General features: G+C 43.9%; 1 protein-coding gene across 2 annotated transcripts; it reads right to left on the reverse strand.

The window, feature by feature from the left end:
• Positions 1–10,390: 10,390 nt before the first annotated feature.
• On the reverse strand, positions 10,391–13,650 carry LOC125723500 (fibroblast growth factor 4-like). 2 transcript variants are annotated; one of them, XM_049000140.1, is made up of 4 exons: positions 13,454–13,650; positions 13,106–13,317; positions 11,464–11,567; positions 10,391–10,772 (listed from the first exon to the last, which is right to left on the reverse strand). In XM_049000140.1, exons 2-4 carry the CDS (start codon positions 13,212–13,214, stop codon positions 10,596–10,598), a joined length of 390 nt encoding a protein of 129 aa, XP_048856097.1. In that variant the 5' UTR covers positions 13,215–13,317; positions 13,454–13,650; the 3' UTR covers positions 10,391–10,595. The 2 variants fall into 2 exon arrangements, with proteins under 2 accessions (XP_048856097.1, XP_048856096.1); XM_049000139.1 differs by having other exon boundaries at positions 13,106–13,650.
• Positions 13,651–14,108: the final 458 nt, after the last annotated feature.

A 14,108-nucleotide genomic window follows, 5' to 3' on the forward strand; every position in this document is an offset into this window, starting at 1 on the left:
CTCCGGAGACTCAGGGGGCTGCAAAGTCGCTGGAAAGTGCTCTCTCTTCAGGCAGAGCATTTCTTCACCCTCTTTGACCTCACCCTGAAGCTGAGGGGGAACTCAGTGGTGTAGAGGATCCCTGAACTCACAGGTCTCTTCCAGTCAGTGACTGAAAGGCTCTCCATGCTCAAGCCCGGCTCAGACCCCTAAGAGGTGGTAGAGATCTGTGTGTCTGCTGATTGAGCTACAGTGTGAGGTGTCTGAGTCTCGCCTCTCTCCTGTGGTGCCTGAGGAAGTGGTGCCGCTGTGTTCCTGCAGTCAGCCGCTGAGGTTTCTGTTGGGCGCTTACAACTCTGCAGCTCTTCCTGCCTAGCAAGGCACTGGAAGAAAAAGCGGTGGAAGTAAGAAAGTTCCCCAGCGCCTGGCCCAGGAGACGCCACTTCACCCTGCCCAGAAGACGCGGCTCCTCCTTTTCCTGTTCCTGGTGAGATCCCTGACGTCCCGCCACGATCCCAGCTGAGCCCCACCTGTTTGCTACAGTTCCCAGCCCATGTCCAGAGGTGACTGAGCACCACCTGACTCCAGAGATCCGCAGCTGTGCTCTGCCCATCTTCCAAGGTGTCTGAACTCTGCCTGTCCCCTGAGTGGTTGGAGCGTCACCCATTTCCAGAAATGCCCACTAAGCCTGGCCTGCTGTCATTGGCACCTGCCCTACCAGCTGCTGCCAGCCCAGCACCCAGCCCAGGTAAAGCCTTTGCCACTCAGCCTCAAGCGCTGGCCTCAGTGAAGCCTCTGCCCCTCTGCAAGTGCCCTGCTCCTCTTCTTCCTGGAAGTGGCCATTGAGCTCCACCCACCTCCAACTCTGCTCACCACTCGACATCCTAACTTTGCATTGTACGCCTGCAGAGTTCCCTGCTGTCCGCTCTTTGACTGTGGTGGCCACCACCTCCGCAGCCCTGCTGGCCTATGTGCCAGCCCCTCCGGACCCTCCTGCCCAGAAGGTCCCTTGGGCCATTTCTGTTCCTGCCCCCTTCCCTATTCTTGCCCTTTTCCCTTGGGTCCTTGCCTTGTGGTCTCCTCAGTGCCCCCCAGCCCTGTAGCCCAGACGTTACCCCCTTTCCCCTGCCCTACAGTCCCAGTATCATCTCTTGGCTCCAGCCCTGCTATCCCCTTGGGCCCAATATAGTCCTGCTGGCCTATTGAGTCCCAGAGGGTTGTGTCCTGTGATTAATTCCCTTCTGCTTGGGGTCCAGAGGAACCCCTAGCTCAGTCCTGTTCCCTCCTGCCTCCTTTCAGTTATTGCTCCAATTTGTGCCTTACGTTCCACGTTACCCTTGTCCATGTCTGTACCCATTCTGTTTGTCCCTGCACCTGTCCACCCTGTCTTTGTCTGTCTCATGGTTGGTCCAGTGCTTGTGCCTGTCTAGTGTCTGGCCCTGCCTTGTCCTGATCTATTGGTGTCTGCCCTGGTGTGTTCCATCTGGTGTCCTCCAGCCCCGAGTTGTCCCCTGTCTGTCCAGTTGGTCGTCTGGTCCAGTCCCTGTCTCTTTTGACTCATGACAGATAAATTTCCCTTAATTTGATTGTATGTAAACCATTAGCATAGATCCAAAACTCTGTAAATTGTCAGTCCATCCTGATAAGCAACAGTGATGAGGATTTCTGCTTGGCTGACATGACGCCCTGTCACTGCACAATCTAATTCTACCATGCTCTGTGAGATCAAGGCACTGCCCAATAACAGGATGCACCTTCTCAAGCTATCCTCATGGGTAATGAATGATGCACCAAGCCAAGGATTTGCAGCATCAGGTGTGGGCCACCAGTGAGCACCTCCCTCCTCCAGAGGAGCAAATGCCCCCAGACACCAGCCTCCAAGCCCTTTGTCCCGCTTGGCCAAACAGCCGATAGCAGGTGCAGTGCCTATAAGAAGTATACTGACCTTCACACAGAATTCTGTTTGCACATCCTGCCCTTGGTTTCAGTGAATCCCAAGCACTAAGACTTCCTTATTCATTATTTATACTACAGGAAAAGTTGTGATTACATCTCAGTATTTTAGCTCAATATTGATACTCCTTGTGATACACTTATGTTCATTTGATAGAATTTTGTTCATAGCTCAGCACTTCAGCAGCATAGCAATGAAGAACAACTGCCTTCCAGGGCCATTCTGGCAGTCAGCGACGCACCCTGGTCAGCCTAATTCAGCTCTAATGTTCCCGCTTCCTCTGAGCATGCCCAGTGCCGGCCCCCTAGGTTGGCGTGTGACTGCCAGTGAAGAATAATGGAAACGTTTGATGACTTGGAGCGTCTGGTCTGAAAACATGCAGGAGGAATGCAACGGAAAAGTGGCTGACCTTTCAAGAACAGAAGTCTCATTTTCGCCCCTGCGAAGTTACCAGCCACAGATTCTCCAGCAAGTGCCGAAGGTGATCAGCCAAAAAGAGGCGTTTCCAGCCTCCTAGGCCTTCATGCTAAGTGCCATGTTTGACGGGATTTTTTCTGTCTTTATCCAAAGAGGTGATGGACAGTTAACTTACATTCACATTACATTATCAATTAGCAATTCAGGTAAATAAACAGTCTGAGGTATATTAACAGTTCATAACCTGCCATTGTTTCTTTATGTTGTGAATTTAGGCCCTTAATAATTAAGCTGAATGCGCTACACAAGGTGAATTAGTTTAACCTGATTTCACAATCCACCAAATTTCTGTATGACAGGTTTATTTTCTTTCTTTTCTTGGCTGGCTCGAAGCGTACAGCGAACCTCAGTTACAGTTTAGGTTGAGAAAGAACAGAGACTCCTGAGATTAGGACAAGCATTAATCCAGTCTGACATTTAACAAAGGCCAAACTTGACAAGATGCCCAGCTTCCCATTATATCATAAAGCATGTAAATATTGAATTAAAAAGTCAATTTTGGACACCATATGCAATCTCATGGTTAGCAAAGAACTAAACATTTTTGCCTGTTATTATTACCACAACAAGAGCTTAAAAGCCACACTTCAAAGCTGGTGAAAGTAAACATTGGCAAGAATTTAAATATATGGCATTTACCATCTAAAACATGCTCCTGTTATATTAAATCGGTTCTATAACGTAATGATGGTGTTATTATAGTGGTTGTAATATCGATAGTTACATGTTAGCTGATGATTAGCTGTTAAAATAACATGTTGTTATATCAGACAGGGGGTACTTGCATTGGTGAGTTTAGTCTTTGATTCAGGCTGAAATGTCACCCAGCCCTGCTCTGCCTCATAACTTTGCTGTTGGTTTCATTGTTGCCCACCCCCTCTCCCCAGGTGGACCCCAGTTTTAGGCACTTTCAGTGATTAACTAAATAGTTTTTTGATCCTAAAACGTACCAACTACATTTGGACAAATAAAGCTGATGCGAGGTCTTTCGTCTGATTCATGACATGACGGTTCAGTTGCCAACCAATAAAATGGCTCCAGAAAGCATAACTGTATCTCTGTGTGGGTTTATGATTGGACGCTGAATTCTACAGACACTTGCTGAGACTTCTAAATGACCAATGTCGCAAAAAGGAACATTAGCAATCAGGTTTGAGTATCCCAGTGGCAAATGTTATACTGAGCTTGTTCTGAGGAAGATGCAGAAAGTGACCAATTTATTTCTCACAGGCTACATAGACTTTAAACACCAGACCCTTGTCTCTGATCACACTTTAAGTTTACATCATTTCCCCTTTTCAAATACGCAGCATGGAACATGGTCTCGCTGGTGGTAGGGACACCTTGCTGCTTTTGATGTGCCGCATCATTATAGCTCAACATCTGGAGGCTCCCTCTGTTGTCCCAAACAGACACCACACAGCTGGCTCTACAAAGGAGCCGGGCTACAAACACCCCATATAAATACACCCCTTGGTTCCTCGACCCCCTCCCCCCCCCCCAGCCTGAAGTTCAGGTCCAGACCTGTCGTGCTGCTGGTACAGAGCTGAGCCAAACTGTGGCCTCCTGGCTGAAGATCCTGCAGGCATCCACACGCATGGAGGCACCTGTGAGCTTGGACAGGATGGCACGCTTGCTCAAGAATGCCTCGCCGCCACGAGAAGGGGGGTGGGGGGGGGGGTCTGTAGAAGTGATGAGTTCCTTTACTCAGCCCTATAGTCCAGGCCGGGGTGGGTGTTCCATGCCGGAGAGCGATTCCCAGCTGACATGCTGCTCAGCCTCGGACAGCCCTGTCCCTCCACTCCTCTCCTCCTCCTCTATCTTCTCTCTCATTCCTTGTGTCATGGTGAGCATTTCCTCTTTGGTGTGAGGGGCATAGATACCATGGAGGATGGTTTTGCTTAAATAAAAGCTGGCCATTTTGAACACATCAGCGTGGTGTCTGAGCTATGAGGGGAATCAGCAGTGGCACTAACATGTGGTTATGGGTTTGCGTCATGTTTGGTATATAGATGTTTAACCCTAAAAAGTGTGACATAGCTATTATGTAAGAGCACTGCGGGATTCAGCTCCACATTTGTATTTAATGGGTGGCCATGTGGCCTTGAAGAGAAGCACCCATCTGCAGAGTGTTTTCCTTTACATTATGGGAAGCAACTCGATAAGAGCCTTGGGGCAGTCAAAACAGCAGCCTAGCCCTCGGATGAAGGCTGTCCTTCCAAAACTGAGAGGTTTGCACCGTCACTTCCCCGCTATAGACGCCTGCTGTAACAACAAGCTGAATCCAGTTTTTCCCTTCTATGATGAAGGAATGAAAGATTTAACTATTAATAATTCAAGTAAACTATCCAGTTTAACAGAATTGAAATCGCAAAACATGAAGCATTCATTTAGAAATAGGAGTGGCATCTCTCTGCATCACCTGCAGGCTGCTCACTTTATAAGCAACAAGATCATAAAGATTTCCACACATACCGAACTGGACACGAGCTTATATAACAGCCCAGGTAAAAGGAAATTAAGACCAGCATTGTGCAATTGTGAAAAAGGGGCTCTGGGCATCGGGACGCTTGTTGCGCCTGAGGGGGGTGACAAGGCAGGGCTGAGGACACGGAGTCAGCTGATAGATAGCTGGAGGCGTTGGCCACAATGACACTGACAGGCGCTGATCCTTCTTATTCCTCTCCTTTGCATCCTTGGGATTACATGGGAAGTGACTCAAAGTCAGAAAGATGCGAGGAAGGTAGGAAAGAAGCTGACCTTCTCAGTAACACCAGTGCAAAATACAAGATGAAAGAATGGATGAAAAAAAACAGAAACAAAGCCTACATATGAAACAACAAACAAATCGCTGTTTTGCTATGGACCAGCAAAATCAACATGATGAGCTGAAGTCCACATTAAATGGGGATTGAATAACTAGGGAGAAAAGCAGTACACTGGTGTAAACCAGTGTTTCTCAACCTGGTCGTGGGGACCCACAGACAGTCTATGTTTTTGGTCCATCTAGGCTCCTCACCAGACAGCCCACATTTTTGCTCCCTACCAGGGATGGAGAAAAAACATGAACAGTCAGTGGGTCCCTGTGGACCGAATTGGGAAACACTGGCATAAACAAATAAACTAACTAGTGAGCATGTGAGAGGAGGAGGATGGAGCCCCTTCCGAGTCTAGGTTCCTCTTAAGGTTTCTTACTGCTGGAGGGAGTTTTTCCTTGCCACTGTCGCCTCAGGCTTGCTTGTTAGGGGTTTGGGCCGGTTAAATGTAAAGTGCTTTGTGACATTGATTGTTGTTAAAAGTGCTATATAAATAAAATTCAATTGAATTGAAAAAATTGAACGTGAGCTAATGAGCATCTAATTCAGCTTATTGTTACAAAAATTTACCACCACATGGCAAATAAAAGGTGTAATAGATTAAATTTACATTATTTTTTTACATTTTTTAAATTTTGCTCATCATTGTGAGCTAAACATCTAAATGAATTTTAGGGTTTTGTGCATGCATGTTATGTTTGCGATACATGATTTGTTGTGATTTGTACCTTTTAAAGTCACACATAAACAAGTAGTAATGGAGAAAATTAGGCTTTAAAGTCATGATGGAGACAGGGAGAGTTAGGGTTACTGCCCAGTTTAACTCAGCTGAAACTAACCAAAGAAAAGTGGGTTAAACCAATCAGGTTTGATCCTCAAAGGCACATTTCCTGGTCCAAACACAGTTTACTTTGGATGTATTTTCATGCTTGGCCCCTACATTTAAATTAAATAATGCACAGCACCCTTTCTGCTCACACTACATCGTACATTACAGTGGGCCACATCATTGCTTATGTGCCTGTTTCCATCATTAACCTGTTGAGCCATCACATGGAATAGCTAGGTGAGCCCCAGCCTGCTGGTTCTCAGTCAGTTTAATTACCATAAGCAACATACAATTGAGAAATGAGGGTTAGTTATCTTCCTGCTGTTAAGACTCTTGCTAATAGTGAACTCATTCTGCTAACCACGGGATTTGAACCTGCAACCTTCTTATCATGTGCATCATGAGCGTCGCCATCATTAAATCTGAGAGAGATGTGTGCCCCTCACATTTCATAATTATTAGTTTGGGCCCCGCAATATTTAACATGAAACATCTGTACCTATGTTTACAGGTGGTGCTGTGGAATAATCCACTGACAAGTAAATTGCTTTTCATTTAAATGTTATATATTTTATATTATGATGAAATTTTAAAAGCTGAGACTCTGCCCCCCCCCCCCCCCCCCCTTCCCAAACAAGTGCCCCAGGGTGGGATTGGGTGGCCTTTTCTAGGCGGCCGCGTTCAAACAGACATTCGCACGTACTGGTGCATCTGTCGACGAAAGGTGTGGGCGGGGCCTCTGCTCCCATCAGGAGAATGTGTTGGCCCCGACGCTGCAAAGGGCCACATCAAGTGAGAAAGTCCACGCCTGGCCCTGCCAGGCACTTTACTTGCTCTTCACTTTGGTGAGCCCCAGCCAATTACTGCCAATCCACTTTTTGTTAGCAAACACATTGGTGTCGATTTCCTGGCCTGTCTGCAGCCTTGTGAAGTCTTTGTATATTTCAGCACTTGAAAGGCCTGCTCTGCAATATACAGAATGCCAACCTCTTTTTAATGGGGACTTCAAACCAGAGAGATGGATAAATGTTTATTTAGTTGTCAGAGGACTTTCAGTGAAATTAGGTTTCCTTTGAGGTAGACTGTCAGACGAAGACAGAGAATACAATCGGACAGAATGAGTGTGTTTTTATGGGTTTGTGTGTGTGTGTGTGTGTGTGTGTGTGTGTATAGACAGACAGACACACACACACACACACACTTACCCATATATGTACACACGCAACATAAACCACATGTGTGTTTTGGCAAAGTTCTGTGAGTAAAACAACCCTACAAATCCTCCAAAATAAACAAGTAACACATGCACAAAGGCAAAGAAAAAGATTAACAAGAATCATGCAGTAGACTCTACGGGAACTATGTGTGGCATGTTTGTTGCTTTGACTTAAATTATGTCTTTCTTTGTTGACTTGTTGTAATTAATCAGTTTTAAATGTCCTACATCCTGTTCATCTCCTTTGTACCAAGACAAGACAACAAACAAAAGGTCAAACACCGTTAAGACAATGATACCTCCGTTGCTTTTCAGATGTTCTAATCAAGCAGAACTTGCTGGGATTCTGAAGGGAGGTGGAGTGACAGTTTAGGGCAGCGTGGCGTCAACCCTGCAAACTGCTGAAACAGGGACGCCTTCCACTTCCTCCTATAAGATCTCACTCTGTCGGTTTCCAGTGCTCCGTCCACAGCCTCAGCCAGGCCCTCATGTAACCAGGTATTCTCTTCTTGACATGGCCAATTCAGTGAAGAGATTTGCAGTTGTGTTTTTATAATGCCTTTGGATGGGTTGCCATCCTTTGTTTTAAGGGCCATGTTAATACATAGCAAAAGCAGTTAGAGATTAGAGGTGCTCATAATCAGTACATCCTCACAGTGCCCCTGCATTTGGTATACAAGCATCCAGATGCGTTAATCTGCTGTGAGACTCAATGGAATAAATAAAGTTCATACCTTCCTGAACACATGAATAGTATATCTGACATTACACCTACCAGTTCATGTTTTTCCTAATGTACTTGGTTATATTTTGCATTGTGATGATGCAGGTCTGTGACTAGGTCCTGCAAAATGAACAATGAAAGAGCCGGTGCAGCGGTTTTCTGTATGTGACAGAAACATTCAGAAAAGCGTGGGGTATAGTTTTGCAGAACAGAGTTTATTAACTTCCTTTAAATTACGTTTTAATGATGTGCATAGCACATACACCACAATATGTAATGGGAGCTGTATAAAACTACAGACACATTCTGGTAAGTGGGAAACGCATAACATGACCTCAGGGATTCATTCCGTCATTATACTTTGTACATTGCATTGTTTCACATGAATGCAGAAACAGCCAGGAGAGCAAATTTCGACTTAAGGTATAACCAGTCATGCTTTAAATTTTAGGTTACATGATTAATCAATTTAACATATTATTGTTCTGTCATGAATAAACAGCATTTAAAAAAATCAGACCCACAAGTAGTTTAAATTGCTTATATTACAGGAGATACCGAGTTTTGGTGAATATTACGTTTGTGTTCCAAAATAACATTATTTTTTTGCTCCTAACAGAGGATTAATATTTTGTTTCAGCTATTTGGGATCCCTGGTCCTGGTGTAAATCTGGGTTTATGCATCCAGGTGAGGGAAGGACATAACTTACAATACAAAAAAGAGGCACAGGATGACAGAGTTAATAATTACCAAGGAAAAACGCTTTGCAGGGATATGTAAGTGGCTTTGTAGTTGTGCTCAAAGATTAGGCAGAAAGGGTGAGGCCATGACACCTGGCACCTTGGCTGGCCACCCTCCACTCTGAGCACAGATTTGTACACCTGAATACTGGTAAGGTAAGGAATGTTATATCAGAGCTTCACATCTCTCAGAATTTGCAAATTAGCATGCAGACGTGTCCTGGCTTACTTGAGGGAAACCTGTGTCATCTTCTTTTGTCCTGGAAAACTGGTGTCTTAAGTTAACCTTTGTTATCCAAATTGCTCAGCCTCATTCTTTAATATAGTCTGCCTCTGTTCCATCAGTTAACATGAGTTATATTTACAAAATGTATAAAGGAAAATATAGGGTTACTGGCTGGCCATATAGTGGAGTCTCTCACAGCTGTCTGCAGATATTTTCATCATGATTCTCCATACTAAAAGTAAATCACAGGGTAAAGATAGCACAAACGTGACAAGGCTGAACTCGGACCCCATGGCTGTCCGGTTTTCTGCATATAGAAGGGCAGAGGCGTAAGATCAGCCACTAGGAAGAACAGAACGCAAACCAGCAGGTGGCTGAAGCAGCCAGAGAGGCCTCCCTGAAATATTTTGCACGTTGGCTGGTGATAATCAATTACCTGAGGTAGAAAAAGACAGTCAATCAGGGCGTGGAAAATGGAAAGGGCAGGGGGCCTTCCAGTGGAGCACTGGGCGGTCTGCAGGGCTAGCATCCATGACAGCTAAACACAATTCTCTATTTGCTATTTCTCCTAGCTATACATAAGAATAACCACACTGAACCTTTGCTCAGTTTTTGCAGCCTAGTGAGGTAAAAAAAAAAAACTATTTCTATACTTCACAGTAACTTACACTTTCTGCAAGAAGATGAGTTTTCAAAAGTGAACACGAGAGAACAATACCGAACGGCAAAAGTCAGGCAGAGTTTGCACTTCAACTTCAGAATGCTTAGTTTCTGTAATGTTAGGAACATCCCCCTCTCTGTCTAGGACCTTATACATCTGACAAAGATTGACTGCAGAGAAGTTCAAAGTTCGAGCCCTGTCAGAGCTAAAAACAGATTTGAGGGTTAGACTTCGACACCGCACTTTCTGTCACCAGAAGTAAGCCGATACGGTTTCAATTAGATACCAACACGCACAAAGGCGGTCAGACATTCTACAGTTGCTTCGGCTTGCAACGCTACTTCACACTTGTATATATGGTGCAGACTGATCAACAAATTACAGTAAACAAGTAAGATAAATTTCTTTCGGAAAAAATAGAAAAAAACTACAATTAGGGCTTCTGCGGTTCTAACTAGCTAATTCAGTCATACGCTTCTTCCCATGACACAACAAATTCCATGTTATTTGAAAAATTCTTCCAAGGAATATACAGCGCTACCTTACAGCGCTACCTTAGAATTTAAAAGCATATTGTATAATTGAAATTTACAAAAGCCAAAATTGCTGAATAAAAACTGGGGCATGTTGTCCAAACATGAAGGCTAATATTTATAAACAGTGCAAAACTAATTTAACAATATAGGAATTTCACTTTTCCAAGCACTTTATAGCAGCACATGTATCGATATGTTAAAAAGGCAACATTAGTTAAATAGTGTTTTTTTTACGTTTGCCGCTCTTCTGGCTGACCAGTTTCCATGAAATATAAAATTATCCATAATTATAAATATACGTCTTCCACAAAATATACATACTTAAATAATTCATTTAAATATGACGCGCCTAATATTGCATAAAATTCAACATGAAAGTGCATTGTTTTGAGTCCCTTATTCTTTCTCCACTCAGTGAGGTAAAGTGACAACTGACTCATATTCTTGGCAAAAAGTGGGTTACTGTCATTGCCGGAGAAACTCTGTTTCCTTTTCTCGTCTTGCCGCTTTTGCTAAGTCCTATGTACATTCCTGGGTACGCCGTCGATTCGTAGGCATTGTAATTATTTGGCAGGAGCTTTTCTTTAAACTTGCACTCGTCGTTGAAATGGCTCTGAAAAGGAAGACACAAGAAATACGCGATCATTTTTTAAATCATGCTGTTTGAAGTTCGGCCTGTTCTTTGTATTGCAGTTCATATCCTGACAAGATAGGGTAAATTCAGGTTGTATTAACAACACTGCACACAGCAGTATAGATGCTGTTTGGCACGTAAGAGTTGAAAAGTGGATTCCCCCCCTCATTGCTGTATACCTATAACTATTGGTATCGGGTGTCTTCCTGCAAGATTTTAGTGCGGCGGGAGGCGCCGGGGAGGTCATTCGGTGCACGGTGGATTTAATAATCGTGGAATCACCCACCTAATATATGATACAAATTTTTCATCATTTTTTATCATTTAAGTAACCATGGGAACCACATCAAAATGTGAAGGAGCCCACTTTGTAATACGGCAAATAATATTGCGGGTGGTCTTTCTTAGACCGTCCAGCTTTACATTTAGGAGAGTTCGGGCATCTGGTGCCCGGCAATGGCAGGAATGGTATGTGTGAGTCCTGCATGATCTACTGCGCTCCTCACTTATCCGGCACATTGCAAACACGCCGCGACTGTCCTCAACAATGTGGCGCGGAGAGGCGGGTCGGAGACACGGTGTCGCTTTGCTACAGGCGGATATGTCATCGGTCCCTGATAAGAGCATCTATACTGGTGGAAATCACCCGTGAATCAGGTCCTGCACTTACGGATCCGTACAGCTTCCCCTTGCCGCTCATGGCCACGAATAGCCCACTCCGCACGCCGAAGAGAGTCACAACGCCTCTTTCCACTGGGGATATTTCGAGGAGACCTGAAATGAACAACAAAGAAAATAAATGGCCATGTTTATTTCTAATCTTCTTCTGAATCGGGCAGATGTTGTTTCCGCACTTGCTTAAGATATAGTTTTGTGTAGCCTGATTGATTAATGTATTTGGGAACTGGCGGAAAGGTTTATTTTCAAGGCACTTGACCGTAGTCCGCAGGGGAAATTGCACTTTCCGCCATGGAAAGGCGTCATTTTCCCAAAGGCATACCGGTAACCTTGATATGTTTGGCCAACTGTGCGAGTAAAGGATAGCATGACAATGGTAGCAGTGGGATGTCCATTCAACTTGCCTCAAATTTGCTTTCATGCATCCCGTTCGAGCTTTTTTTTTTTTTTAAATAAAGGGTCTGTATTTTTATTTAGATTAACCAAATAGTGACGTTCTGTGACTAATAGCAGCACAACCCAATTAAGCAATTGTAACCGTAACTTATCGGATGCAGTCAGAAGTAGACGTGTTTAGCTAAAACACCCAAATGTTAAAACAATGTTAAGTATACTTCTTACGTGATAATCACCAAACAGTCTTCAACTAATGAATAAGCCCTTCTGGTGTCTTTGAGTGACATAAGCATTTTTCAAATCTGCTTAAAAAGTCCTGTTCGACTACATGACTTGAGTGTATTATTCTTTATGTCTGTCAATGTCATTCAAGATACCTTGGTCTGGAAAGTACATCAAGAAGCTATGTGAGACCAAGTGGCTAACCTCCACAGCAGATGCTGCTGACTTCTTACCAACACTTTGGGTTCACTAAGGTATCGACGGGAAGTTTCCAGTTCTAAAATCTATTGCTTTAGGCTACTAAAAAAACAAATATGTAACCACAAACAGCACTTGCTTGAATTACACCAATACATACAATGATTTCACGGAATGAGTGAATCAGTCAGGGCCCTCTTATTCCAGAGCCGCCAGATGCTTAACACCTGAACACCTGATTTTTTTGACAGTAGAAAATATTGCTCGAAGCATTTTTTTAGTCTTGAAAGAAGTCGTGCAATTTGTGCAAGCAAGCGCATGATTAGGACTTAATGTTCAAGGCGGCACACAAGTTCTTTAAAGTTACATGCAGTGTCCTGCAGTTGAATCGCTTCTTCTTGAATCACTGAAAAGTAGTAACACATATATCAAAATTCCAGCTTTTAATTTGATTTTTTTATTTACCCAGACTACCTCAATTACATAACAGAATTATGGATCCCCTTCATATTCTTCATTGCGTTGTAATAGCTGATGTGTCAGTGTAGGCTGAGTACATCGCAATGCATATCGTTTTACTTGTACACCACGATTCATTAAATGCCACTCTGTTCATGAAGTTATATACATAATTCAGGAGCATACACTGTCAATAATATACGGAGACTTGCAGGCCTGCTGCAATTCGTGAATCGCATTTAAGAGACTCAAATATGAATGAAATGACAGTTGTTTCACAAAGCGTACCAATCGCACTTAGCGCAGAAGTAAACATATTTTTTTCCACCCAAATGAAATAAAATGATATTAAAACTTACTGTGTCGATTCTCGTTATGTACTCCAGTTATCTTCCCGTCTGGTAAGACCTGGATATGGAATCCAATGCCAACGTTACAGTAGAGACGTCGTAGCCGTTTGATGCCCATGAGATAGTCACTGTCCCGGCTGATCTCTCTTTTTTCCCCGGGGATCCGAGCCAAGGAGCGCGAGTAGAGAGTCTCCCAGTGTCGCTCTAGGGTGCCATTCTGCCTACCAGAAAAGGAAGCACAGCGCACCAAGCTAGACACCAGTCCAAAGACCAATATTGGCAACAAGGCGGATTGAACGGTCATCCTGATCAAAATGGGCACACGTGTTTCGAAGGAGTCAAATGAACTAAAAATACCTCCTTCTGCGTACGCCGTATTCTTAGGTCGATGACAAAAAAGACAAGAATGAAGGGGAAATGCAGACGCTCACTTCAAGTCGAAGCTGCGACTTCCCCGTTGACGCTGCATGGACTAGTTTATATATGATTTTCGCTTCCCAGGAAGTTTATTCTGACTTGATCTCAAGTAGGAGAAGTTGAGAACTGTTGTTCGCCTATACTAGCACAGCACAGCCATGCCGCCTTTCGCTCACGGACGATATTTATATCTGCCTTGAAATTACATCATACGCCACCTACTGCAGCATGGGGCAGCCCTCAAAGCACTTCAACACAATCATCGCCCACAGATGCCAAAACACGTGAAAAGACGCGCTTCTTTAAAGTGCACTGACAAGAAAGTGGTGCGTCTGTGACTAGGGGCTTACTTTCTTACAGTAATTTCAGTTGCTAAATAAAGCAAAATGCTAAATGTTAAACTGAAATGTGAAAATAATGCCCTCGCCTGGCACAAAATATTACTTGTGACTCTCGGAATTTAGACCCTTCAGTGTCCGTGGCTTAAGCAGGGGTATTCCTTATCAGACAAAAATAAAATAATTTATGTACGGGAGGATGTAAAATAGGAAATCGCGAAGTCAATAGACTACAATGTCGTACAGGAGACAGTTCT

The sequence above is a fragment of the Brienomyrus brachyistius genome, unplaced genomic scaffold (assembly GCF_023856365.1).
Source record: "Brienomyrus brachyistius isolate T26 unplaced genomic scaffold, BBRACH_0.4 scaffold49, whole genome shotgun sequence".
Classification (NCBI taxonomy): Eukaryota; Metazoa; Chordata; class Actinopteri; order Osteoglossiformes; family Mormyridae; genus Brienomyrus; species Brienomyrus brachyistius.

Excerpts from the sequence above, each read along its gene's own strand:
- LOC125723500 (XM_049000139.1), bottom strand. The coding sequence starts at position 13,400 with ATGACCGTTCAATCCGCCTTGTTGCCAATATTGGTCTTTGGACTGGTG. Across the intron at positions 11,568-13,105 it reads ACATAACGAGAATCGACACA|GTCTCCTCGAAATATCCCCA; the intron begins GTAAGTTTTAAT and ends TGTTCATTTCAG. Across the intron at positions 10,773-11,463 it reads AGGGGAAGCTGTACGGATCC|AGCCATTTCAACGACGAGTG; the intron begins GTAAGTGCAGGA and ends CTTCCTTTTCAG.